Source organism: Aspergillus eucalypticola, assembly GCF_003184535.1.
Source record: "Aspergillus eucalypticola CBS 122712 chromosome Unknown BO83scaffold_12, whole genome shotgun sequence".
Lineage (NCBI taxonomy): Eukaryota > Fungi > Ascomycota > Eurotiomycetes > Eurotiales > Aspergillaceae > Aspergillus > Aspergillus eucalypticola.
This window is the reverse complement of record NW_020290286.1, coordinates 450561-477519: the sequence shown is the minus strand read 5'-3', so window position 1 is coordinate 477519 and position 26959 is coordinate 450561. Positions and strand designations below refer to the sequence as shown.

At 51.5% G+C, this 26959-nt stretch overlaps 10 protein-coding genes across 10 annotated transcripts; 5 read left to right on the top strand and 5 right to left on the bottom strand.

The window, feature by feature from the left end:
* Positions 1-2600: 2600 nt before the first annotated feature.
* BO83DRAFT_337972 (uncharacterized protein) lies at positions 2601-4811 on the bottom strand. The gene is made up of 2 exons (XM_025528494.1): positions 4258-4811; positions 2601-4207 (listed from the first exon to the last, which is right to left on the bottom strand). The coding sequence occupies exons 1-2, from the start codon at positions 4309-4311 to the stop codon at positions 2948-2950; spliced, it is 1314 nt and encodes a 437-aa protein (XP_025388206.1). The 5' UTR covers positions 4312-4811; the 3' UTR covers positions 2601-2947.
* A 1300-nt stretch (positions 4812-6111) lies between these two features.
* Positions 6112-7198, top strand: BO83DRAFT_33098 (uncharacterized protein). Its single transcript, XM_025528254.1, has 4 exons — positions 6112-6270; positions 6333-6659; positions 6718-6744; positions 6927-7198. Exons 1-4 carry the CDS (start codon positions 6263-6265, stop codon positions 6958-6960), a joined length of 396 nt encoding a protein of 131 aa, XP_025388205.1. The 5' UTR covers positions 6112-6262; the 3' UTR covers positions 6961-7198.
* A 1182-nt stretch (positions 7199-8380) lies between these two features.
* met2 (homoserine O-acetyltransferase) lies at positions 8381-9955 on the bottom strand (the record flags this gene model as incomplete). Its single annotated transcript, XM_025535320.1, has 3 exons — positions 8381-9416; positions 9469-9859; positions 9922-9955. The coding sequence occupies 3 exons, from the start codon at positions 9953-9955 to the stop codon at positions 8381-8383; spliced, it is 1461 nt and encodes a 486-aa protein (XP_025388204.1).
* Positions 9956-10906: 951 nt separating this feature from the next.
* Positions 10907-11956, bottom strand: BO83DRAFT_360918 (zinc-binding alcohol dehydrogenase family protein; the record flags this gene model as incomplete). Its single annotated transcript, XM_025529431.1, has 1 exon — positions 10907-11956. The coding sequence occupies exon 1, from the start codon at positions 11939-11941 to the stop codon at positions 10907-10909; it is 1035 nt and encodes a 344-aa protein (XP_025388203.1). The 5' UTR covers positions 11942-11956.
* A 267-nt stretch (positions 11957-12223) lies between these two features.
* BO83DRAFT_337965 (Zn(II)2Cys6 transcription factor domain-containing protein) lies at positions 12224-14191 on the top strand (the record flags this gene model as incomplete). Its single annotated transcript, XM_025528493.1, has 4 exons — positions 12224-12381; positions 12433-13080; positions 13129-13347; positions 13419-14191. Coding segments are annotated over exons 1-4 (1758 nt in total), but the record flags the coding sequence as incomplete, so codon positions are not given.
* Positions 14192-14406: 215 nt separating this feature from the next.
* On the bottom strand, positions 14407-16166 carry BO83DRAFT_378465 (NAD(P)/FAD-dependent oxidoreductase). The gene is made up of 4 exons (XM_025531259.1): positions 15849-16166; positions 15506-15795; positions 14844-15432; positions 14407-14764 (listed from the first exon to the last, which is right to left on the bottom strand). The coding sequence occupies exons 1-4, from the start codon at positions 16111-16113 to the stop codon at positions 14517-14519; spliced, it is 1392 nt and encodes a 463-aa protein (XP_025388201.1). The 5' UTR covers positions 16114-16166; the 3' UTR covers positions 14407-14516.
* Positions 16167-17245: 1079 nt separating this feature from the next.
* On the top strand, positions 17246-19555 carry BO83DRAFT_378464 (SAP domain protein). Its single transcript, XM_025531258.1, has one exon. It carries the CDS (start codon positions 17371-17373, stop codon positions 19330-19332), a length of 1962 nt encoding a protein of 653 aa, XP_025388200.1. The 5' UTR covers positions 17246-17370; the 3' UTR covers positions 19333-19555.
* An 837-nt stretch (positions 19556-20392) lies between these two features.
* BO83DRAFT_33035 (DUF300-domain-containing protein) lies at positions 20393-22583 on the top strand. Its single transcript, XM_025528233.1, has 6 exons — positions 20393-20526; positions 20608-20758; positions 20837-21134; positions 21190-21315; positions 21363-21512; positions 21568-22583. The coding sequence occupies exons 1-6, from the start codon at positions 20484-20486 to the stop codon at positions 22426-22428; spliced, it is 1629 nt and encodes a 542-aa protein (XP_025388199.1). The 5' UTR covers positions 20393-20483; the 3' UTR covers positions 22429-22583.
* A 610-nt stretch (positions 22584-23193) lies between these two features.
* BO83DRAFT_360904 (COP9 signalosome complex subunit 6) lies at positions 23194-24614 on the bottom strand. Its single transcript, XM_025529430.1, has 3 exons — positions 24295-24614; positions 23760-24230; positions 23194-23686 (listed from the first exon to the last, which is right to left on the bottom strand). The coding sequence occupies exons 1-3, from the start codon at positions 24563-24565 to the stop codon at positions 23274-23276; spliced, it is 1155 nt and encodes a 384-aa protein (XP_025388198.1). The 5' UTR covers positions 24566-24614; the 3' UTR covers positions 23194-23273.
* Positions 24615-24767: 153 nt separating this feature from the next.
* Positions 24768-26833, top strand: BO83DRAFT_378461 (uncharacterized protein). Its single transcript, XM_025531257.1, has one exon. The coding sequence runs from the start codon at positions 24799-24801 to the stop codon at positions 26746-26748; it is 1950 nt and encodes a 649-aa protein (XP_025388197.1). The 5' UTR covers positions 24768-24798; the 3' UTR covers positions 26749-26833.
* Positions 26834-26959: the final 126 nt, after the last annotated feature.

Below are 26959 nucleotides of genomic sequence, written 5' to 3'. Positions count from 1 at the left end.
TGCTTTGCGTGCCTTCCCTGCTGACTCTGTGTCGCTAGGTTGGCAGGTACTTGGGTAGTATCATAGGTGCTTTCCATTTACAGACCGTACCTTCCTCTAATATCAATGACTTGCTCGACGGCAGCCAAAACATCTTCTTAGACTTCGAATCCCCTCTCTTTTCTTCTCTTCTCTCTTCTTCTTCTTGAAATCAGTCACTCGTTTGACAACGCTCGTTTCACACAGCATTAAGTCCCTCTTTGCGATATCCACTTTTATCCACTCGTTCATTACCCCCACATTCACTTTGAGATAGCTTTTTGTCTTTCTTTCTTAGATAGTTATTATGGCAGAGGCATTAGATGCCGACGCCACACTCTCGTTTTGGCAGGAATTGGACCCCAGCCACGCTTGGTGGCTGTTCCTTGCGTTCTTCATGGTCATGATTTGCAGCGTCGCTTCCTTTGCGGTGAGGCTCCATCTGGAGCTATCGATCAAGCGCCACCACATCAGGAAGCTACGTGCAATGCCCCCATCATGGAGGCGTGACGTGGAAATGGGTCAGAATGAGGAAGAGGTGGGCGGTGAGGACAGGGTGGGCGTTGTTGAGGTGAAGTTGGGAGCCGGAAGAAGAAGAGGAGGATAGGGGAGTGAAGAGGGGGTTCGAATGGGTTAAAGGGTGGGTGTGGCGGGCGGGTGAGAGGGTCCCTTCTTTTCGATTAATGCTGGCCGTTTGTCTAGGACTAACCGCATCGACCTGACGAGTTTACCGAATCTCAGCGTATACGGCATCAACCTGTGAGGTGAAAGGGCCCCTTTGTTTCTGATACTAGATACTGACCGTTGCTATAGGATATCATTTCATCTCTTATATCGCCTTGACCAGTTAGATCTGGAAAAACTCAGTGAGGACGACATTACCCTGTGAGGCGAACGCACTCTATGTCTCTTATATATACTGACTTTTGCTGTAGGATATTGTTTCATCCTTTCATATCGACTTGGCGAATTAGCCAACGGTACTCGGCGTATATGGTATCAAACTGTGGGATGGAAGGGGCCCTTTGTTCTTGATATACACAAACCTTCGTTATAGGACATTGTCCGTCTTTTTATGTCGCCTTGACGAATACGATAAAACGAGATTTCTAAGGACGTTCAGGGGGACGTTGGATGGTAGAGAGAGGGAAGAGAGCGAGAGGAGTTGAGTGAGCTGAAAAAATGGGATTATTATCTATTATTAAATTCGTACTGACTTCGCCTGGCAACAGAACCTCCGAAAGAGTGACTCGGTGTCATTGTCTTTGTGGGCTCAGGATGATGGCTTAAAAATGGGAGGAATCAAGGTTGGGTGGAAGAAGGAAAGGCGATAAGGGGAGGTGGATTGATGTGAAAGGGCATGTGAAATGGAAGGAAGAGTGGAGTGAGATGGAGAGAGAGAGGAGGACAGTAGAAGAGAAGAACGTGGTAAAGATGTTGGAAGACCCGGGAAGGCAGGGTAAAACATTGTGTTTTGTGATTATTTGACGTTTTGTATGTACATGCATCCTCTTTGGAGCGCAGAAAACACCTGCACATCAAGGCCACTAGTCAAGGCCAGGTGGGTCTCAATAAGGCGGGATTATATGCTGCGCATCAGCATGGATTTGAAGGCGCAACCGCCAAACTCGTTCCCGAAATTCTATCCTTCAGATGCGACATTCTCTGCTGGTCTCTCTGTTTTCGGTAGTGCTCTTCTACTCCTCTCCCACATATTTACTTCATCCCCATAATGAACAACAGATAGTCACAGAACTACAGATGCCAGAGTTTCTCCTTAGTCCCGAGGCAACAGACATAATCCGTCAAATCAGGGCTCCCTCACCATAGATCGCGAGAGCCGCTTGAATACCTCCCTCGATTGATTGAATGCCTATGATCCTTGTTTCATCCGCTAGTGTTAAAGCCATGGCAAGTATTTGCAGTAACAACCATACTTAAAGGCGAATACCTGCAGGCCGAGTCCTGGCCAATGACTACGGACAGAGGGAAGAAGAGTATGGATTTCCATACATATGTAATAAATATATGATATTCCTTCTTTGAACCGTGGACTTGCCCATGAGAAAAATACAATACAAGGCCACAAGCTCACAAGCTAACACTCGTGGTTTGCTCGTCTGGCGGGAGGTTTACTGTACGGTGAATCATGGGGAGGGATGTATGAGCGATTTCCATGTTGATATGATCATAAAGATGTGATACCAATACCTGCTGGATTACCATGTAGTATAGTACTAGATGAGTGGTGGGCTAAGCTTACCTACCTAATATATATTGACGTGAATGAAGCAGTGCGTAAGGTCTCAGCCCTGTGAAACGGATGTATTACTAGTCATGTTATGCATTTATGAGCAATGAGTATTCTCGTTTAGTTATGGAGTACTTACTTGATTACAGTAGGGAAGACGTTGAGTCTCATGTATGTTATTCGAATATTATCAATTATTTACAATTATAACTAGATATCTTCCGGCTTGGGTGGATCATATAGAGTTGCTTCGTACTTTGGGAAAGAAAAAAGGATACATCACATGTCAATTGCCTAGCTCGCTTGGAGGTTTCAATTCATTAGTAACAGGATTTCTATAGGAATAAGGCTGCATATGATTGATTGACAGGTGATGGTATGGCTATTATGCATAAGGCTAATTAATTGCATGGTCTAGATACATGTCACCGAAACCAAATGCCAAGGCGCTGACTGGAGGAACAGACAGGTCTAATATGGATAAGTATGAGAATTTTGTAGATATATGTCAGGAATGTGAGGGTGAGCGATGCTACACAGCAACACCGGATCTCTCTCTAAATCTTGAATCAGGATAGTGATTGTAAAAGGATAATGTCGTATTGTCACCGAAAGTCGTAACAATTATGTGTAAATAAAGCCATCCAGGGCCAAGAAGTATCTGTCCTATCTATATCATCAATAGGTGCCTACCGGCGGGACAACGTTCACGGGTTTGCGCTTCGAGAAAAAGCTCTTCAGTCTGCTGAAGACTGTTTTCTCATTGGTGGGCACGTCCTCAGTTCCTCGAGATCTGAGCTTCCGGCTCGTTGCCTTGCTCATTGTTGACCAGGAGGTTTTCAGTCTCGAGGCGTTAGACCCGGGGCGAAGATTGGAAACATTGTCCGTCGACTCGGGGTAGACTGGGAGGTGTGGCGTGCTGGCATTAGCAATGGTGCCCGTTCTCATCTTAGCCATCACCGCCTGCTGAATGTTCATGTCGCGTTCGCTTTCTTCTGCGGCGGTGAGGATGTGCGCTAGGCCACTGCTGTCGATGATGATCCCGGGGTGTTGTTTGCTTGCTTCAACAGTGGAAGAGCCCAGGTCCAGCGGATCGGTGTACTCTGGAGGATGGATGGTTGGGGCTTCCGAATCAGCGACTTCACCGTGGCTGTTCGATGATGATTCCACAGGCTTTCCGAGACCTGGTGTGATATTGCTGGGGACTGAATGGGGTGAATGAAAGCTAGGGACTCCGGTGGACATGAGTGTAGTCTCGGGGTCCAGAAAGACTTCAACATCATCTTCGCTAACAACGTCTACATGATTGCCATCCTTATTCGAGTGAGGTTCGGACTCAGACCCGTCGAGGAAGGCCTTGACACTCTGACTCCTATCCCTACTCTCCTTTCCCGAGCCCATTGCTTGGCTACCATATCCTGCTCGGCTAGGCGGGGCACTCGAGGACTGCGTTCCATCGCTAGCGAGTGCTGAGTGGGAGGATGTCGCTCGTCCCGATTTGAGACTATCGCATTTGAGGTGTTGGCTGGTTTGGGAACGGAGAACCCTCATAGCCTGCATACTGGACTGCTGGGTCAAGGCGATCCCGGAATCGTACTTGTCCTTCAGGGCTGCCACATCGGCTCCCACTTTGGGAGACACATACATGGAGTCAATTTGAGGCGCCGTGGACGGTTCGTGCATCGTCGTATTAGTTGTGACCGCGCGAGAGCGCTTGCTGGGCCCCGACGGCTGGCCTTTCTCGATCCTGTGTACGAGCAATGAACAGGCATTTCTAATCTGCGCTTCTATGTCGGTAGGGATGTTCGGTCGGTCGATTAACGGCGATGATGGCTGATAGGTGCCAGGGCTATCAACACCTTCCACGTAACGGGTGGGTTGGTTATGGGCAAGCTGGTTCAGCGTAAGTTGGTTTTGCTGGGTTATCAAAGTTGGTTTCTAGCTTCACATTAGGCGGCGACCGTGAGGTAATCTGAGGTAATACACACTTGTGACCCAAACAGAAAAGAAAAGGAGGTGCGTCGCTTCGTGCTGAACTCCATCGTGGCTGATGTTTGCAAATATGACGAAACAAGAGGCGTCGGTCCGGAAAGGGATCAGCTGGATAGACTGCAGGGAAGACTGTGGCGACGCCAGCCAATGTAGGAGAACGCAATGGTGCGTCGACAATCGACTCGTGATATGGAGAGTAGCGATAAAAAGGAAACAAATCCGGTCGCTGGGCTACCAGTCCCAAGGAAACGGACCAAAATCGGCGATACTCAAGGTCAGCCCAGATCAATTCCTCAGCTAAAGAATAGCTCGAAGAGGCATGTGCTCTCCAGGAACTTCTGGGATGGAATGTGGGGAGCGATTCGAGGAATGCTGTCGAAATCAAGGAAAGGAGGGGTGAGGACCGATTTGAAGGTCAGGGGAAGAAAAGCCACCAGAAATTATGAGAGACGAGAGGTGACAAGGTGACTCAGGAGCAATGGACCAGTCCATCTGCTAGGTACACCACCTCCAATATTCAATCGCAAGGAGTAAATATAATGCAACCGCGGCGCTGGGGACACAGGCTGTCTCAACGAGGGACCAAAGAATGAAATATCATGGACGAGAACACTAGAGAGCAAAAGGAACGAGTGTGGTTGGTGCGATGAGGCCGTCATCCAAGGAAGAGAAAGCAGGAAGGAAAAGAGGAGGCCCTGCAGAAAGCAAGCCTCTGTCACACGGCATCACGGGGCTACTGCAGGCCTGAAAATCTGGCCGTCTGATTGCCTCGTAGTGGCCTCGGACTTAATCTTGCAGTGCACTATTGTCGATGATGCAGCCAGTCCGGCTACCATTCGCTAGGGGTGAAACCGGCCAAGGAGGGGTAGCAAAGCAGACCATGCAGTGATCGATGCGTCTGAGATGATGATGGCCGCACTTTTCCATTTCTAATGGTAGCCAGTGCTGATCAGAGCGTCCAGAGAAGCTGTGGGTTGTTATCCCCATCAGACTCGAGGTCTGAACAAACCAAGTCATCTCCCAATGCGAGGGTAAAGAGTCTCACACGAATCAACTGAGTGTGACAGCATGGCTGTTGCACCAAACGGAAGACTTCCCTTGTCCAACGGTCTCGCAAGGGGCCGTTGGAGTGGAAAGAAGGGATGAATCAAGGGGCTGTACGATGTTTCCGTGGAATGACTGATCGGGTAGCAAGAATGAGATCCATCACATACAGGCAATCCTGGCGGGACTGCAGCCACTTCTGATAGGCAGTTCTCCGCTGCCTTTCCTGGTGGGAAGAGTCGATCGACACGCCCTGTTCTGTACTTAAGTTACCACCACCGTCATACGGCAGCCATGCGAAGACGCTGTCGGACCCTGAATATGATCGATATCATGGCATGAGACGAAATCAGTATCCCGGACTCAAGGAATACCACATTGACCCATTCGCCCGTAACTCAAGTCCCAGAAGCTCTATGACATCTCCACAATGTTGACCCAAAGTATGATACAAAGTCACTCAGGCTGACATTGCAAAGGCAGCATACTTTGGCCGTTGATGTGTTCAATTTCCTGGCGTGTCCGCGACGGTGTCACCTTCGAGAGGCCTCAAGTTGATTTTCATATCAGGCCAAGCGCAGTTAGTTCTCTTGTCAATGTCAGCAGCGCTTACATCAATGCTTGCCAGGGCTCACGCGGCGGAGTCAGGAAATAGTTACTGTATCTGATACTGAATAAGCCCTTGCACTGATGCTATAAATTTGACTCCAATGATTGATTCGCTGTTGCTATAGTTTGACGGTCGCGGGTTGGCTTGACCAATCAACAAGACGAAGCGATCATGTGACATCATATCACTTGACTACTTACTACTACTACGTGTGTCTTCACTGACACTTCCTAGCATGGACTGCCATAGCTGGCATCCATCCTTCAATTCTTCAGCAAAATATCTGCAACAATATACTCAGAAGTTACTGATATTGATGGACTGATTCCTACCAACGCGGACCTCAAATGCCAAAGTATATAGCTCTTCCTGATACTTCATCAATGTACTAACAACTTAACTGATTACAGACAGCAGCGATGTGGAAAGGCTGATCCCTTGGGTATTCAAACATCATGATATCGCAAAACCTAACTGCACTCGCTTTTGGCCGAAAGAAGACTCGGAGTTCAAGGACTTTTTCTACTACTTTTCCTGTTACCGTGCTGTATTAAACGAACTTGACCCAGTGCAAATTCCATTATTTCTGAAACCGGACGAGAAAGTCACACTACCGAGGCAAAACTGGGAAACACCCGGAAGAGCACCGCAGTTTCTCCAATCCCAGGGTATGATGTTGAAGGTTTTGATGCAGACTACATATGATAATCTCGAAGACCTTGCGGAGAATCGCCCGGAACTTCAGTAAGCTTTTTTCCCTATATTTGTATCTTTTGACTTTGTTCTAAGTGCCTTGAACTAGCGTTCCTATATCCAATCTTAAGAAAAGGTACGTGATTGGCGGTAAACGATATGCTTCGAGACCCGAGGGTGCAGTTGTAGTCGAGTCACAAGGACGGTCTGTACCGATAATCTCTTATCTAAGTGAATGTATTGAACCCCTGGCAGCTTATTACCTTTTATATGTATATTCCCCGCCTCTTGATGGCCACAATCCTAACATCTACGAAGTGGCTTGAAGGGCAGACCTCCCATGACTTTGTAGCCGAAAATTTGAGTATCATGCTGGGACAGCTTGCTGCAAATATCAGCCTAGACCATCAAGACCAGGAAGAATTTACTCTTGGTCTCTATGGGTCTTGTATCTATATTTCACGTGGGCTGTTCACGACAACTCAGATGGTCCAGGTACATTCCAAGGGTTGTTCAGAGAACGAAGTATTCCACTTGAGATCTCGAGAGGCTATAATTTATCTCTGAGGAAAGACTGACTTGAAGCCATGCATGCCCTCTCAAGATTACTTCGATATCTCATGAGTGGGAATGCAAAGGTTGGTGCTATTCGAACACACATGAATCCTAATACGGAGTAGAAATACCTTACTGTAAAAAACCCGTTGGGAGAATAAACCTCAAGAAAAGGAAAATAATGATGGCACATTACCCTTCCATCCTGCAAGCCAACCCCGTACTGTATAATACAAGCACACACGCACAGCAGCGCCAAAGCGCAGGTCAAAATGATACATCACATCTCCAACCCGCCTCTACCCGTCTTCGACTTCGAACCTAGTCTAATAACCGGCTTCAGAGTTTTGCACGCAGACTTTCCCCATCTGCACTCCGCATTTCGCTTCAATTCCTGCAAGCAGCAGCCCAGCTCCTCTCTCTGCCTTGTAATTAATTCCCGAAAGCATATTCAAATCCATGGCGTTTTCGCTGCGCCGACCACGTCATATTCTCTGTCTGGTGGTTCTCCGCAATGACCTCAGGAGGGCATTCAGGTGAGGCCCGACGGCGGGTATCATATGCCGAGCAGAGCTGCAGCTGGTGTTGGTGTTGGTGTTGGTTCCTGGTGCAACAGTGGGTTGCTGGGCGGGTTGAGAATCGAACCGGATAGAAGAGGCGGATCTTTGCGAGAATGAGAGAGGGGGTGATGGTGGTGTCATGTGGTTCGAATTCAGAGTTGTGTTTGCAAGATTATCAGTGTTTGAATACGAGACCTTAATTACAAGGCCACACCGCCAGGCACCGTATCTAACGGGTGGCCAGTGCTATGACAATAGAAGAAATGGTGACAAAAATTCTATTACCATAACGAATCTATGTACGATCGAACACTTTTCTTATGAAGGTCGCCCACCACCCTCGGTGTCTTGACCTGTGCAAAGAACACTCGGTGAGGGCTTATCTGATGGAGAGCAGTTGGATGCTTCTTTTACAGCCTTACCTGTGTAGAGGAAACGAGAGAGGCAGTTGGATGCTCATCTCTCTGACTGGCTAAGAATAATAAATCACAAGACCGCACCGCTACTTCCCCAAGGCGCCTGAGCCTGGCGGGGTCCGAAGCCGCCGGCGCGTCCTCTCTGGCCGAGAGAAAGGCCGGGGCATGCCCACGCGGTACATCAGGCAGTATAAAAGGCTGCAACTAATGCGCCACATCTAATAGGACTCTGGGGGTCAGTTTACCACGCGGTGATATCTTCCACTTCCGCTTCGCCGAAGGTGCTGCTCTTGGTTAGCTTGTTGACTCCGTCCACAGCCTCGACTCCTTCGGCGGGTGCCTTGGACATGATGTCCGGCAGGACTTCGCGGAAGAACTCGAGGATGTAGCGGTTGACCTGTTCAAACTGGAGGAGGAAGGCATCGTGGCCTTCAGGACTCTCGATCCGCTTCAGGCGGGAGTCCGGGATGCCAGCAGCGATCTCCTTCTGTTCATCGAAAGTGAACAGTCCATCGGATTCGATACCTAGAACCAGAGCAGGCTGCTCAATCTGAGACAGGGCTTCCCGAACGGGATTCTCCGCGGAAGGACTGGCCCGGTGTCGGGACACATCGTGCGTATCCAACTTGCGGGTGATGGCGATGTAGCAGTTGGCATCGAAACGCTTCACGAACTTCTCGCCCTGGTACCGAAGGTACGACTGAGCAGAGAAATAGGTGGGGAGCCGCTTCTGGGAACCGTTGGTCTCAATGGTCTTGCTGAAGGTTTTGGCACCGGAGAACTGAGGGTCTTGGAACTGAACTTCAGAGTGTTGGGCGTCGGAATGCGGCCCGGGCGAGCTGCGCCCACTCTTGTGTCCGTCGTTGTGGATAGCCCAGTGCTCGTTCGGGGGAGTGGGCGACCTTTCCTGGCCATTGATGGTCTGCCGCTTGGAGGGATCGGGCACGTTTCTGCCAAAGCGAGACTCGAAAGAGTTGCGGCTACGGTAGGTGAGGAGGGCGGACATGCGCGCCGCACCCAGACCGGTGGCCGGGGGATCGTCAAACGGGTAGTAGCCATCCTCATACTTGGGATCGCTGTAGATGCTTTGCCGTTGTGCTTCACCCCAGCTGATACACCATGCCGAATGACGAGGAGAGGTGGCGATCGGAACGATTGCGCGAACATAGTCCTTGCCAAAGTAGGCGTACTCAAGAGTAAGCATACCACCCATGGAGCCACCCACCACGGCTGCAATTTGACGGATGCCCATGTCATCCAGTACCATCTTGTGAATCCTATGCGTTGTTAGCACGCTATTACACCATAAAGCATGAGAAGAAAACTCACTTTACATCATCACGGACGGTAGTGAGAGGGAACTCAGGACCGTACAAGCCCTTGGACGGATCGCCATCCTTGTAGGTCACAGCGCTAGCACTTCCGTACGGACTACCCAGACTGTTCAAGCAGACGACGAAGAAGCGCGATGTATCGAAAGCTTGACCGGGGCCACCAAGCAGGGGACCCCACCAGTCCGCGACATCCGCACTACCACTGAGAGCATGACAGATCACCAATGCATTGTCACGTTCGGGGGAGAGTTGACCTCTCGTCGTGTAGGCCACGGGAACGTTGTGCAAGGTAACACCAGACTCAAGGGTGAAAGAAGGGATGATGACGATCGATTGATCGGTGATGAGAGCCGAATAAGGGTTTTCGGGTTGGGAATCAGCCCTCTCTACGGGATTTAGTAGCTGTTCACTTCGGAAAGGCGGGGGAGGGGTAGAGGGGGAAACTGACGGAATTGCCCGGGGGCGGCAGCTTGGGCGACCATACTGGACGGACGCGTGTGGTTAACGGACGTATGGATGCAGGACAAGTAGCAGGACGAAGTTTAAGAACTATGAGAGAGGGAGAGAAGCAAGATGAAGCAGTAGACACACAAATGAACAGGAGGGAAAGTTAAAAGGAAAAAAAAGCGCGGGAAACGGCAAGATGATGGCGATCGCTGGTCCCCCGGGGAGTTTTCCGGCCTTGACTCATACGCCATCACGGGCCAATCACATGTCTTGCATTCATCCTGAGGCAGGATTGTGTCTACGGATTTAGGTTCCACCGAGGATCCGCCCCCGGTCCCGCTTCCCGGCATTTCTGTGTCTCTCCGATCCCGGGCTCTCCAAGCATCGCCATGCACAATACCGTTGATGAAATAAGTGGTCTATGAACGACAGAGCGAGCACGATCAACGAGTGAAACGATGAGAAGATGGTGTGGCTGCACTCTGTATCCGGTTCAGTATCGTCTTAGCGAATACGAAATGTACCGGTCCATGAAAAGCTTTATTCAGTTTAGGCCCCTTCCCTGGCTATCGGGCCGAGTATGTATTTCGTGGAAAATATCAAAGCGTGACCTTAAACATCACATTCCTCGGGGTCTTTACTTATTTAAAGTATTTGAACAATTACATTATTTCATTGATATGATGTTCAGGTTATCAAACCAGCAACGCTCTGACACCCCGCTCATAACGATATCCACACAAATTGATATTAGTCAAGTATATGATTCTGATTATGCCTCAGATAAAACATCATGGTTTCATGTCATCTCCAAAACATTCCACACCTATAACAGGCCTACTTGATCTCGCTTTTTGATAACTGGTGCGCCGCTTAGCCTCGATAAATAGTATTAATACAAAACAACGCATTGACAATGTCTAAATTCCGCTAAAACAAGACAATCGTTAATCACAAAGCCAAACCAATAATCATCACGCACCTATTTACAACGAAACAACCAACTTCTTCGCCGAAACGCCCTTCTTCAAAATATCCAACGACCCCTGCAATGACTCCAATCCCTCACCCACCACCTCCACCTTAGGCGCACTAACAAAGCTCCCCTCCTTCAACGCGGCCGGCAAGAAATCCACAAAGATAGCAGGCCCAACCTCATTCTCAGCCAAATCACCACCAAAAACGAACTTCGACTCGACCCCATCTGCCAGCGGTCCAGACGGCGGACTCACCAACGCAACAAACTTCTTCCCTTCGACCCTCGCCACAATCTGACCACACTTTTCAGGTGACTCCGGCCCAATAGCCAATGCACCAGCACTAGACTTCCCCCTAAATGCAGCAATGATATCCTCGACTACGGTCTCCGACTTGTAGTCAAAGACGTGGCTCGCACCAAGAGATTTGACAAAGTCGTAGTTCCGCGGCGAAGCCGTCGTAATCACTTCATACCCCGCCGCCACGGCAAGTTGGATAGCGTTGCTGCCGACGCTGGATGATCCGCTCCAGATGAGGACGGTTTGGCCTGTTGATGGGGCTCGGGGGGGAGTGGGATGCTGCAGCGCGAGGTAGTCTTTCTGGAAGAGGCCACATGCGGCGGTTGATATTCCGAGGGGGATTCCGGCCGCGTCGGCGTAGGATAGATCGGATGGGATGGGGGAGGTCATGTGTGCGTGGAGCACAACGTAGTTCTGGAAGGCACCTTTGGAGGAACGCGTGCTTTTCAGTTCACCTGTTAGACCGAGGACGCGGTCTCCGGTCTTGAATCGGGAGGAAACAGGGCCTGGTCCGACTTCCACTACCTCGCCGGCGACGTCGCTGCCCATGATAGCGGGATAGGGTGTCCAAGCGAAGAGGGCGGAGCCAAGGTCTTGACGGGCATAGTCGACCAGGTTGAGCCCGATGCAGTGGTTCTTGATTACGAGTTCGTTCTCGCCGGGATGGGTGTATGGAGCGCTGTCAATTTCCAGAGGGTAGGCCTTTTCGGACTTGATCCAGGCTGCGGTATTGGTTGGGGCCATTGTGGTGAGTCAATCGTTGACAGTGTAGAACTTAGAATATCTCCAGTACCTATTTACAAGAGAATACATGTGCAGATATAATGGACAGACCGCTGTTCCTGGCCAGGGATCTATATACCAATCTCGCCAAGAAGTCCAACGGCATCTCGGATTAGGGCACGGTGATAACGCCGTAATATCCGATGGCAAATCCTTCGGTGCTTACACCCCGACGGGGTTTGCGACTCTTAAATCCTACGGCATTGCCGCCCAGATCTGACGGAATTCCGACCCTCTTTGCATCTCTTGTGTCATGATTTATGCTCAAGTCCGCTTGTCGCCATGGATCAGCCCCCCACCCAGTATGATCTGGCCCCGGCCCCGTACGGCCGCGCCTGCATGAATTGCTCGCAGTCTAAATGCAAATGCATCCTACCCAAAGGGGGTGGGCGATGCCAGAGGTCTGTCCTAAGGTATGCACTAGGATGATTCGAAACTGACAGCATGGGCAGGTGTCAGCGCCTGAATAAAGAATGTCGGCCATCGGCTTTCCATCGACGGCAGAATGCGCGCAAGTCCTCGCTGTCCAAGACAGGACGGCTGGAGAAGAAGCTCGATGATTTGGTGACGCTGCTTCGTGCGCAGTCTTCTAACAATGCGGGTGATTATGCTGAGCTGATTGAGGAGCTGCGACGAGAGCCGGATGAAGTTCATCACCATCCACCACCGCCACGCTCCCAGATCAAGATTACTCGGACAGTCTCGACGGCGGAGAAATCCATCGACTGCGGGTTCCTTAATCACTTTGCCCAGGTTGGAGCTACCTCATCCCGGGATGAGTCGAATAGTGGAGGACAGATGCCAAATGCGAGTACAGCAGAGCCGACCTGGTCCCAGGCTGAAGAGTATCTGAGCATGTTTGTCACTCAGAAGCTACCCTATCTGCCATTCGTGTATTTCCCACCAGGAACAACAGCACAGCATCTCCGTAGTGAGCGGCCGTTCCTCTGGCTAAGCATCATGGCAGTCACGTCGAAGAGCCCGAGTCAGCGACGTACACTGTGCGATAGGATCCGCGATACCGTAGCTCAGCGCATGGTTCATGACTGCTACGGTCGCGACCTCGACTTCCTCCTAGGTCTCCTGGTATATATAGCCTGGTACGATTACCCTTCTCCTAGATGCCCCTATGGTACTAACAGCCACAGGTCCAACCAGCAACTATTCAAGAAGCTCAACATGACCATCTACAGCCAATTCGCCACAGCAGTAGTCTTCGACCTCATGCTCAACCAAGCCCCCGGCGGAGACAAACCATCACTACTGAGTATACTCCAAACGCACCCAGACGAGGATCCCTCCCCCCCGCCAGCCCGAACAATGGACGAGAGACGCGCCGTGCTGGGCTGTTTCCTCCTAACCTCCAGGTACACCAGCGCCCCCCCCAAATCCCAACTCAGTACTACTAAGTATGCACCCACTGCTAATTCAGTCCCAGCATCTCCCTCTTCCTCGAGAAAAGCGACCCCCTCCGCTGGACCCCGCACATGGACGAATGCCTACACCATCTCCTCGAACACCCAGAATGTTTGAACGACGAGATCCTCGCCCAACAAGTGCGCTTCCAACTCATCAACGAGAGAATCAACACCACCACCACCACCACAGATCCCTACCACACCAACCTCCCATCCTTCATCTCACCCTTCAAACCCTCGCTTTCAATCTACACCCACACCCTCACCACCCACCTCCATCAAACCCAAAGCAAACTCACCCCCAATTCCCAACGCTCCCGAATTCTCCACCTCCACCACTCCAACACTTACCTCACCATCCACGAATCCGCCCTCCTAAAACAGTCCCCTACCCTTAGTGCCACTACCAACACCACATCCACTACTAATCAGCTCCGCCACCTCGAATCCCTCCACGCCTGCCTCTCCGCAACATCCACCTGGCTCACCACCTTCCTCGCAATCCCACCAGCCGAATACGCAGGCTTTCCCTTCCCGATTTTCTCGCAGCTCGTGCGGCACCTAGCAGCCCTATATCGGCTCTCTACGCTGGATGATGATGATGGTGGTGATCCGGCTTGGGATCGGGGACATGTACGGCAAACGATCGATTTGATGGAAGTGATGGATCGGTTGATTGGGAATTTGGGACAGGCGGCCGCGTTGGCGAGACTTGAGGCGCAGGGTGAGGATGAGGATGAAGATGTGTTTTTTTATTCGATTGGGAAGTATGAGTCGGTTAGGTTGAAGTGGGGGGGTGTTTTTGGGGGTCGGGATGATGGGGGTGTGGTGGAGGGGCAGGGGCAGGGGGTGCAGGATGGTAGTAGTGCTAATGGGCTGGGTCAGGGACATGGACAGGTGCAGGAGATGGGGGGGCTGGGGGTTGGGTATGATCATGATTGGTTGTCGGAGTTTTTGAACTCGATGATCCACTAGTAGTAACTGATATGTATATATGGTGGTTGGGTTGGTTCATGTGTATGCTTCTCTGGGATATTATAGGATAGTATATATCAGCTAAGTATATAGACATCCCCTCAATGATACGCCAACGTGAGCATCAACTGTATATCAGCATCCTATGCAAAAATATCTCCCCCCTCCGGCCCATTCCTCGCCTTCTCCATCCTCTCCACACTTGTCTTAAACAACCGTGGCATCCCCGTCTCCTCGAACTTCTTCCCCTTCTGGATTATCTCCGCCAGTCCTTTCGCAGACAGCAGAATCACCGGCATTCCATGGCCATTAAACCCAGCACAGACATACTGCCCGGGTTTATTGGGAACCTCACCGATATGCGGATGCGAGTCGGCCGAGTAGCCCATAACTGTTACCAGAGTCAGCACAAGTCATTCCCCAAACACTAAAAAGTAGATAAGAAAGAAATTAAAGAAGGAAAAGCTCACCACCCGTCCAAATTTCCTTCACATACGCCCCACTATCCTCCCACCCCCTAAACGTCCGCTGCATGTACCCATCATAGTAATTCTTCGCCGACTCAATCAACGTCGTATCATCCACAACACCATACCATTCCTCCCGCTTATTAATAAACGTCGCTTGCGCACCACCCACAATAATACTTCCATCCGGTCTGGAAATCAGATAACTACCCCCGCCGACAACATCAGATCCGTACCCGATTGCATACGAGTAGGGGAGGAACGGTGCGGGCTTTTTGCCCTCTCCCTCGGGGACAGCGATATGGCAGCATATTCCCTTGCAGGGGATGATGTTTGCCGAATACTCGGGGAGTAAGCCGGCGGTGTAGGCGTTCGTCGCGTAGACGATCTTTCCGGCGCGGAGAGTGCCGCGGGGGGTGGAGATGGCGTGGATGTTGTCTTCTGTAGTGATGGATGTCACTGGGGTGTGGGTTTGGACGTTCAATTGCGGGGATTTGATGATTTTGCTTAATAGGCCGAGGATGAATTTGTAGGGCCAGAGTGTGCCTGATGTGTAGGAGATGCAGGCCTTGGCGTTGTGAGCGCCTGATATCTGTATCTTTTTTTAGTGTCTTTCCTTATCTCATTGGACAGTAAGTGATGGATGATAAAGAATAAATACTCACCACCTCTGCATCCCTTTTTCCCGTATAATGCAAATCCTCAGCCAACTTGACCCCCTTCGCCTGCAACATCTCATACGCAAGCTTGGCTTTCTCTGCCGACTCTTCATCCAAATACACATTCATGTTCCGGGTAATGTTCAAATCGCAGTCGATGTTCTCCTCGCGGAGAAGATCTTTCAGCGCTTGAATATGGGCGTATTCGAACTCGGCGATCTCCAAGCCAGCTTCTAGTCCGGAACGCTCAATGTAGGTGGGAATGTGACCGTAAATGTCGGGGCGGACATGGCCGCCTTCACTTTCAAGGTTAACATCGTGTACCTCATACTTATGGATAGGGACATACCATTTCGACCCGTTGCGCCCGAGCAAATCTGCCTCGCTTCGAGCAGCGTAATAGTAGTAGTCTTGTCACCCTGCTCAGCAAGCTGTTTGAGGAGATAGTAAGCTAGCGTGACGCCCGAGTAGCCGCCGCCGATGATGGCGATGTCGCTTTGCGGGGGCAGGTCGGGGGTGCTCCGGATATCATCGAGCGGGTCGAGTTGGGTGCGCCAGAAGGGAGTGATGGGGTTGTTTGGAGGGAGCATGGTATTTGTTGTGGTGGAGCCCATCGTGATAGTATGTCTACAGTGAGTGGTATTCAAAGATTGAGTGTAAGTCTGAGAGATGTTTACTACGACCTTGTTCAGTCGGCTCTCACCGCAATATATACATGAGTCGATCGCCCAACGTTTTAGCCGTTTATCCCGCCCCAACGTAGTAGATGGGGTCGATAGTACGTGGATAACGGCCTAGCCCCGATCTTATCTGCTTTATCTTCGGCGTTCGGCCTGGGGTCCATTAGTTAGGGGGACTATCGGCCGTTGTCGGAGATGTATAGTTCAAAGAGGGTGGGCTCGATGTCAATAGTATGTGCTTCTATGTGGGTGATAGTCTTCTAGAAGACGGGATATGATCGTCTAGAAGACGGGATATGATCGGGAGAAGTTCGTGAAGAATTGCCGGAATGGTTTCTGGAAGACCGGGCTGAGAACCATGTTCGATACGCCAGGCTGGCCACTGAGAAGCTCTCCCCTGTAAATGTCCGTCCAGTTGCTTATTGTTAGGCTCGCCTTGTATCAGCCACCCACGTCTTATCAAGCGTCACTCCGGATGAAACCTCATTATCATGAAGCGTCATCTCGGACGTGCACTCCGCTTATCTATTTCTTGGCTGTTAATATGCAGGATTAACGAGTGCGGGGGACTGTTGATAATCTAATTACTACCTCTGACCTGAGCTTGAACTTTACGGAACTCTCCCATCGAAATTCCATCCTATACTAGCATCATGTTGGAGGTATGATGTAAATATACTCATAATTCCGATACTACTTACTGCAACAATGTAACTTACCACTGGTAGTAGGTATTATTGCGTGGGAGATCCCGACGAGGAAAACAAATTGGGCCGCAAACAAACATAGTAGACTTGATACATCAATAACACCTGGCAAATACTTAAAAGGCCAATGTGTCACTCTTAGCTGTGCTGAATACAGAGAAGCATCTTCAGCTGGAGCTCCCAATCGGGTATTTTTCTCCAAGTGGAGCCTTACTCAGCCAGACCGCATTAGGCAGGTCACCATACCGGAAATAGCTACGCACCCAGTGACCACCGCCCTCATCCAGCCTAGCGCGCGACATCATCTCGATCGGTCGCAGCTCAAAGACTCACTTCTCATGCCCGACCACCGCAGGGGCATCGCATCGCATTTCAAAACCTCCCAGCCATGACCACACCCGTTTGAACTTGCCCGAACGATTTTCCTCATCGCCGATACACTCTACATGCTCGAAGTCTACCACGCTGTGCGCTTTCCGCTACAATGACCGACTATTCGAAATGGAAGGTGACCGATCTTAAGGCCGAGCTGAAGCGGCGCGGCATCGCGCAGACCGGTCTCCGCGTGAAACAACAGATTATTGACCGATTGGTGGAGGAAGACGCCCGCGATGAAAAGGATACCGTCGCGAATGGAGAGCCGGCCGCCGAAGAGGATGTTGCGCCGCAGGAAGCGCAGCCCGTCGACGCGAAGCAGCCAGAACCAGAGCCAGAGCCAGCCGCGGATGCGCCAGCTCAACCCGAGGCTACTGAGACCGAAGTGAAAGATAAACAGATTGAGGAGGCAGCACAGGAGCAGGAACAACCACAAGCACAACCAGAGGAACAGGGTGACGCGGTTCCTGAGTCGAAGCCTGAGCCGGTGACCGACGAAGCTCCCGCCGGAAGACCTGCTGAGCAAGAACAGCAGCAAGTACAGCCAGAGCAACCTGCCCAGGAGTCACCGAAACCCGAAGAACCAGCTCAACCCGCCGATACCAGTACTGTCGACCAACCCGCCGATACTTCCGCCCCGCAAGACCAGACCGAGAATGACACCGCTGCAGCACCGGTAGAGCAGGCTCCTGGAGAAGCAGCACCGGAACAGTCTGAGGAAATGGGGCCAAAACCTGCAGAACCAGCTGCATCTGGTGAGACCGCTGCGCCGCCCGCTGCAGTCCCCTCGGAAATGAACACCGGCCTGTCAACACCCCTGCCTACAGAAGAAGTGTTGGAGGACCGGCGCAAGAGGAAGCGTCGCAGTCAGAGTCCTGTGCCAACACCAGAAGCGCTCGCAAGTAAAAAGGCCAAAGCCCTAGACGAGACACCCCGAGTCGTTTTGCCGGAAGACCAGGTTTCCGTGGACAAAGAACGTGAGGCACGGCAGGACGGAGCTTCCGGTCCGCAAGAAACCCCTGAAGAACGCGCGGGGCGCGAGACCGCGCCAGAGGAGGCCCCGCCTGTGCAAGATGAAACATCCAAGAAAGGCGCGCCCCTGAAACATGACGTTCGCTTCAAGGGGCTTTTTGCTGCCAAGGAAACGGAGCAGACTCGCCCCGTCTCCCCTCCACTGGCGGATGCGGTGATGGAAGATGCCGACGTCGAGCCTGCCGTGCATGCTGCCACAGCAGCTCTCTATGTCGGCGGGTTGATGCGTCCTCTCCAGCCGGTCGCGCTCAAGAACCACCTTGTCAGTCTCGCGTCCCCTCCGGATGCCTCACCCAATCCGGATGTGGTCGTAGACTTTTACCTGGATCCGATCAAGACACATTGCTTTGCTAGTTTTACGTCGGTCTCGGCAGCGTCGCGAGTCCGCACCGCCCTCCATGGTACGGTATGGCCCAACGAACGCAACCGCAAGACTCTATTCGTGGACTTTATTCCGGAAGACAAGTTGTCACTGTGGATTGAGAAGGAAGAAGGATCGCGACAGCGCGGTGGCCCTCCCGCGCGCTGGGAAGTGCGGTATGAGCCAACCGACGATGGCGTAGAAGCTGTTCTTGAAGAGGTTGATCCCAGAAGCGCTTCATCACAACATACGCGTGCGCCTGAGGCTTCAGGCTTTTCTCGTCCTCCGCCTACCGGGCCACGGGCCGAGATGGGCGCTCCTCGACGTCCTAGTGGCCCAGTTACGGCCGATTCGAGTTCACAACCTGGACAAGGATTCAAGCCGCTGGATGAACTCTTCATGTCTACTACTACCAAGCCCAAGCTCTACTACCTCCCGGTCCCTCGGGAGGTGGCCGACCGGCGTTTGGATCGGTTCGACGATTTGCTACGAAAGGGTGAGTTCCCCCGACGCGGAGGAGATGAGCGCCGTCGCATCACCTTCGAGGATGAAGATTTCTTCGTCGATAATGGACCCGACTTTGGTGGTGGGCGCAACCGACGAGGCCGGGGCCGCGGTGGTCGCGGACGTGGAGGGTTCGGAGATTCGTGGAGAGATGACCGACGTAGTCGGTATTGAAATGAACAGATATACCCCTGATGATATACTATGGAGCTGCCATGGTTTGGGATTAGGTACTTGGTGTAATTGCAATTTCGTGTACAGTAGGCGAATGCCAAGTTGGCGCGGGGGACAAGAAAAATATGAACTACGGACAAGAAGTGATTTTATTTGAGCCAAGATGGCGCGAGGTGTATACTAGGTTGGGTAAGTGCCTCCGGGAGACGAATCAACGCATACCATCAGGATTTATTTTTATTTCTACTTTAATTTTTATTCGGGAGTCTCTGTCGGCGTGGGTGTGTTTTGAGGTGGATAACTTGGAACATCAGAATCATGCAGTCAGAATGGCTCAATAATAAGTTAAGTACTCACTTGGTTTAAAATTGCGGTGGCGCAGCGACCCTCCGCCATTGCACTGCGCGGCAGATGCAGCGAAGGTGATTGATTGGCACAGGAACAGTGCTCCGTAGTAAGAAGAATCCATCGTAAGAACTGCATCTGACTTAAGAATAAATAAATGTGGCTGCCTTGCCGGTTCGGTCTCATGCTCATGCGCCTTCTGCTACCAAGACTTTTTTCTTTTCTCTGGTTTGACTCCACGATCTATTGTTTTGGATAACAAAGGACCAAGAAACCCAACCGGTCCTTCCACAGTTACACCTTGTATGATTATTTGTTCCTAATTCCGACTTTCCAAGCCTGACGTGCAACGACGACGTACCTCCCGACGAGCTCCACTTCATTAGCCCAACTGCGCTAAATAGTCTCCGTCATTCCAACTCTCTCAATCCGCCGGTCGCTTGCAAATCCCGCCTGGTTGTTCTTCCTGCCAGCGCATCCCGAAGCATCGCAAGGGCAATCGGTCCGTATTGAACTGAACTTCCCAGGATCCAACTTTCGCCAGTGACCCGACCGGCCTCCCGAGTAAACGAGGCACAAACAACGTGACAAAAGCTTAAACTTGGGTGGCTCCCAGGGGTTCATGGGGGGCCAAGCCCGGCTGTGCGGATAAGATATCTTAAGAAAAGCGACGGGCTGGCGTCCATCACGACGATCCTCTTTCTTCTCCCTCTTCTTGCTTTCGCAACCCGTCTCTTTTCCTTCCTTTCCTTGCACCCCCCTCAAAGGCTGTTCATCCTTGCAGTCTCCTTTCCTTTCCTGCAAGAATGGGCTGGCCAGTGTGCAATTCGACCGTGGAAGACGAAACCAGTAGGCAACCCCCTCTGCGCTTTGTTTGAATGCGATCTGGGTGGTTATCGAATTGGAATGGGCTGACGCGGTTTTTGACAGTCACGGAGGTTGACCTCTGGGATGGCGGAATCACCTTCCACCAACTCTGCCTGATCGTGGGCGGGGCTTTTGGTCTCGTGTCTATAGTTGTTTCCTTCTACCTGATTGGAATGCACGCTACTCACTACAGCAAAAGAATAGAACAACGACAGTATGATTCCCCTCATTCTGTGGTCAGATATTGGCACTTAGTTGTTGTCCATGACTAACGTCCTCCTCTTTTCACTAGTATCATTCGAATTCTGCTCATGGTCCCTGTTTACTCCGTCGTCGCATGGCTCGGTACCTACTTCTACAAGAACGATGTCTACTATGATTTGATCGGCAACTGTTACGAAGCGTTTGCGATTTCGGCTTTCTTCTCTCTTATGTGCGCTTACATCGCGCCCGACTTGCATAGCCAGAAAGAATATTTCCGTGGAGTCGAACCCAAACAGTGGGTCTGGCCGATCCCGTGGCTTCAGAAGTGTACCGGTGGACAGAACGGCATTTGGAGGGTACCGCGCAGTGGTTTGACGTGGTTCAACGTGAGTGCGACAGGCCAGGTTGTGCGCGATTGCAGTTATGCTAACGCGGCGCTAGGTTATCTGGGTGGGCGTTTTTCAATACTGCCTCCTCCGAGTCCTGATGACTATCGTCGCAGTCGTCACGCAGAAGTTTAACCTCTACTGCGAAGAATCCCTCAATCCCGCGTTCTCGCATATTTGGGTATGTGCTGTGCGTTTCTTATATTGGATTCTGCTAACATGCGATAGGTACTCCTCATTGAATGTATTGCAGTCACCATCGCCATGTACTGCTTGATCCAGTTCTACATTCAGATCAAAGATGACATCGGCCAGTATCAGCCATTCCTGAAGATTTTGTCGATCAAATTGGTCATTTTCTTGTCCTTCTGGCAATCGGTACGTGCAGCATCTTGCCCCCATCACTACCCTCCGGTTGTCTAACCCATTCTAGACTTTAATCTCCTTCCTCACCTCGGCCGGTGCCATCAAAACCACCTCTAAAATACAAAGCCCCGATCTCAAGGTCGGACTGCCGAATCTACTGATCAACATTGAGATGGCATTCTTTGCTGTCCTTCATTTGTGGGCATTCTCCTGGAAACCGTACTCACTCAAGAACCAGCCATCCGAGATCACCGACTTCTACGGCAACGGCAAAGCCAGCTATGAAGGCGGTCCCTTTGGCGTGAAAGGTGTGCTTGACGCATTGAACCCGATGGACCTCATCAGAGCGGTCGGACGCAGTTTCCGCTGGCTCTTCGTCGGCCGGAAGAGACGCACGATGGATCCCAGCTATCACCAAACCGCAAATGACGCCTTCAACATGAACGCTACCGAGAGCGGAATCGATTCTCACGGCACCGAGTACGGCGGCGCAGGTGCAATGATGGCTGGTGGACGCTACAGTCCCCCTGGCGAAGAAGGACAGGTCCTCCTGTCGCACGCCCAGCCAAGCCCCGGTGGTGGTCTCGTGCCTCCGCTCGAGGAGGAAGCGGACCCGAACCGCTTCTACAACCATAACCGACTCAGCGCAACCTCCCTCCTGGAGCCAACAGCCACGCATACCGCCCGGCCGTACTCCCCTTACGAGGAAGACGCATACAACCCATACCTCGTGAACTCCCACCTAGAACAAGACCACTACCACGAGCCCGTCCACCCCAACCCACCCTACCCAGACCATCCTTCCGACCTCAACAACCCCTACCACACCACCACTACGCTGCAAGAACAGCCCCCTATCCCCCTCCCAGAAGCCTACCAACCCCCTCCCCCGCACTACGACAGTGACCACCAACAACAACGAAGGTAAAGCGACGAGATTTGATTTCGACGAGCAACAAAAGAAACTCCGGTACCCCCGGAGTATGATGACCCCTTAAGTCTTCATGCATGTTCTTCACTTTCTTGCGCGTTCCTCATCATCAACCCCACTGGGTAGAGTTGAGAGCGCCACGGCTAGCTCATTAGCAAGCCGTGTTTATCTTTGTCTCTTGGCGTTGGCTTATTTTATATCTGTCTGTTCCGTGCATCTGTCGTATAATACCCTCTGAACTTTTCCTGGGCTGTCTTTTTCTGTTTCTTCGATTGTTTGATTTATCTAGCTATATGATATCACGGTATGAAGATTGAGGTTTTTGATGTGACCGGATTTACTTACCTACTATTCATGGTTTGTCTCTCTCATCTCTCTGATTTCCTGGGAGCTTTACTTCTCACGTGTGGGATGAGGGAGGGAGGGCTTAGGGTGTGTTGTTTATATATCACCCGGGCTTCCACTTTTTTTTTTTTTTTTTTTTTTTTTTTTTTTTTTTTTTCCCTTCATTGTTTTCGTTCATCATACTATGACTTCTTATCCTATCTTGCTGTCTTTGTGCGGAGATAGAGATTACTTAGATTAGAGTAGATACTTTTTCGTTGTACAATATTATCTTTTACTTTCGATATACTACTATAGACATCTATACATTTGTGGCCGTGACTGCGTTGCGGGAACTGTATTGGTTTACAATGATATCGACAGTGGAACAAACCTACATAGCAAAAAACATTGTTGATGTTGATGGAAGTCAATCAGGGTATGATCATGCATTCATTTCGTTAAAGTCTACTACTACTATCAGCTACATCGATTAAATCTATGTCACCGATATCTCCCTATCCATGACTCACGCCATCGCCCGTCGAGAATGGCTCAGCGAACCGGTTCTGCCATGATAATTGTTGCGTTTTCCGGGACATCGCCGTCCGTCTCACGCTGTTCATCAAGGCGGTTCGTTTCCCGAGCTCGCGCATCGCGCTGATGCTCTGGCCGAGTTGTCCTAGTAGAGAGACGAGGTGGACGTCGTTGCTCTGGGCAATGGCTTCGGCTGTGAAGGCGCTTTGTTCATCAGGGGTGAGGAGGGAGAGGTGCGAGAGGAGGGCGTTGATGTTGCGGAGGATGGGGTGGGAGAGGGTGGCTGTTGAGTTGGGGGTGTCTGCGGATATGCTTGCGACGTAGGATTTGATGAGGGAGATGCGGGATTCGAGGGTCTTGATGGCGTTGAGGCGGGTGGTGAGGCTGGCGATTACTGTGGGGTTGGATTGGTTAGTGATGTGATGAGCTGGGTTCGGGTTTGGGATGGTGGGTGGGGTGACTCTTACGTTCTTCTTCCTCCGGGGAGAGCACGTCTGACTGGTCCTTGGTGGGTTCTTTGCCGGCTGCTTGTTTTGTGAGAGAGGATGTGCCTGGTGTGTCTACGGCGGCGTTTCTGGCTGTTCGTGCGACGGTGTCGATGCCAATCATCTCGGCTTCGCCCGTTTCGACGGAGTAGGGCAGTTCGCGGAATCGGATCGTTAGGGACTGTTCCTCTCCATCAACCTGCATTGTCTTGCTGTTCTCTGTTGCATTTTCGCCCTCGTATACGCTTTCGTAGATTGTCACGGGGAGCTTGCCGCCGTTGGAGGAAGCATCGTGTACCAGGGATGGGTGGAATGCGAGGAACACGGCGGACTCGTTGTGGTTGTGGAGGATCTGGCGATGGATTGGGAGGTGCGCGGTGTTGGGGCCGGATGGAGGAGCAGTTGACCACCAGCCGACGAGGTCAAGCGCAGGGGCTTTGTGTACATCTTTGACTTGGAGGAGGTTAGCGAGTTCCAGATACATGTAGATGGTTGAGATAAGGTGGAGGGGACTTACATTGCTTGACTCTTTCCACGAACCAGTCCTGTGGGATCTGGAGCTCGCCATTGGCATTCTCGTTTACGATACATTCGAAAACGTGTTCCAGGGTAATCTCGCGCCCGTTCTGCTGGCCTAGAAGCGCTCCCACTATAGGTCCTTGCTGAGAGCGGGCGGCATGGCGGGTGATGTGGTCTGAGATAGTCAGGAGGATAAGAGGGTGGAGCTGGATATGGAGGCCGGAGTCGGAGTTCTTAGGCGATAGGAGGGATTCTGGCTGATCAGACATGATGATCGGTAAATCCTTGAAGGAGGAGGTGGTATACCGAGTCGAAAAGGTAGGAGGAAGCTGTGATGGTCTGGAACTTATCGTCGGGGAGACTGACGGAGATGTCATGGGTGTTTGTCCCGTTTGCAACCAGCTTTCCCCGCCGCCGGGGATAAGAAAGCCGTTCCTGACTTGCCTTTCTCATCTCTCACTTCCCCACGGAGCGCATCACAGTGGATCTGTTTGGAATCAAAATGGCCGTTCCATCTACTTACGATGAGGTCCGACAGCACCTGGAACAGGTGCAGCGCGAACCTTCCACTCCTCTGGACACGTCTCTTCTTGAAAAGTTGAAGCTCGAGCTTACCGAGAACGTCGATCGCAGAGTCCCCGCCACCCTTATGATCCAGATATCGCAGCTGCTCCCCGTCCTGCAGGAGGACCCGACTCCTCTTACCGCTCTTGGTGTCAAGGCCACGACGTATCTCAGCTTCGCCGACCTTCACTCCGTCGATCCTCCGATTAATTTCATTGCCGGTTTCAAAGCGCCATCGGAACCTATCAACTTGTTGGCTTTGTCGTTGCTGCGCAAGGCAGGACACGCCGCTAGTGATGCCGCCATCGTTGCCGGCGATCCGGAACTCGTTTCGTCCTTGGTGGAGCTGTGGTTATCGACATCTTCTACGGCCGTAGCACAAGCGGCGTTCGACACAATTTGGGAGCTCTTGGAGGTCGACTCGGCCAGTCCGCTCGAGAATACTGGACATGAAGGCGACGAGGCCACCGGTGGTCAAGGACTCGTTTGGAGACGAATCTTCGCGGATAAGGATGTTTACGGGTTGCTATTTTCCCTCTGCAGTCTCACGGATAATGGACCAGGTAGTCTGTCCAAGCGCGACAAGACTGTAGCTCAGGGACGGTTGATGGGTCTGCTTGTGAAGGCGGGTCGGCTGCATTGGGACATCATCTCGAAACCACAAGTGCCAGAAGTTGAGAGGAAATACCAGAGCAATGGCCTCCTCCATTTCGCTGCCTGCCATATGGTTGACAAGGATGACGTGCTCATGCACATGACTTTGATTAACTTCTTCCATGATCTTCTGGAGATTGATGCTCCCGGTCTCATCGCTCGGACCATTGTGCACTCAGCGTCCACTTTCTCATCTCCCGCACTGGATTATCTCATCTCGCATAACATACACTCTACGTTGTTGGAGTATTACTTGGATGAGTCAAAGCTCGACGCCGTGGACCTGGCTTACCTGTGCGGTCCTATCATGACTTACGTTGCGCAGTATGCCGAGCTGTATCCCAACCACTTCCTGCAAAACCCACAGTATCTCCTGGACCGGATACTGTCACGGATTGCTGCCTCGGTGGCAGTTTCAACTTCCCAGTGGGCGCACGGGCCCGTTCCTAGCGGGCAATTGAACGTACTCTCCTGTCTGCCCCGCGTTTTGCTCGTGGAAGCAAGCAAGCAAAAAATGAACCCTGTTCTGGCCTTGCCGACCAGTCCTCCAAACAAGGAGGCTCTGGACGTGCTGGCCAAGATCCTACACGGCCCAGTGAAGCAGGACCTTACGGACTCGATGGAGTTGAATGCATCTGGCCAGATGCCGACAGATTGGCACAAAGAGGCCGCGGCCGCCCGCGCGTTGTACTTCATGTACACTAATCAGCATACCAACTTTTGGACGGATGTAGTTGCGACGGCGGATATTCTCGCTATGAAGGATATTTCGTTGGCGTCAATATCGCTCATGAGATCCATCATCACTGCTAATTGGCAGATCTTAACGGGCGAAGTCACCTCGTCAGTCCCTGGGAGTTCCCGATACCAGCTTCCCACCGAACAAGATTTGGAGACTTTGTCTCCGGCTACACAGGGAGTTCTGCCGTCATCGGGTGCTTGGGCCGCTCTTACGCCGCCAGCCCTCACTATCCTCCTGCCATATCTGTTCAAGCCTCCTCGGTCATATGCCGAATTTGTCGGCGGCGGAGCAGGTGATTCCCAGCATGCGGTCTGGAAAGTGGCAACGGCAAAGCACGAAGTCTTGGTGGCGCTGTATGACTGTCTCAAAGAAAATGGGGGACAAATGGAAGGATTTGAGGACATCATGCGTACTCTCCGGCAACGGGTGAACGAGGGGCCATGGGGGCCTGTATCCCAGACTGCGAACCAGGTTGCAACCGTTGGCCTATAAGGGCCGCGCTGCGTTTCCCAGCTCACTGCACGATTTACGATCACGCCATTAGATACCTGTACTATTTCATAATTTTCCATTCAGCAATAGCATTGAATTCTACATCAATAATAGCATTTCCTACACAGTAACTACAGTACACTTTATAGATACTACACTCTGATTGGCCCATCCAGCCACCCCAGGGTTCCCGCCCCGGTACCCTAATTAC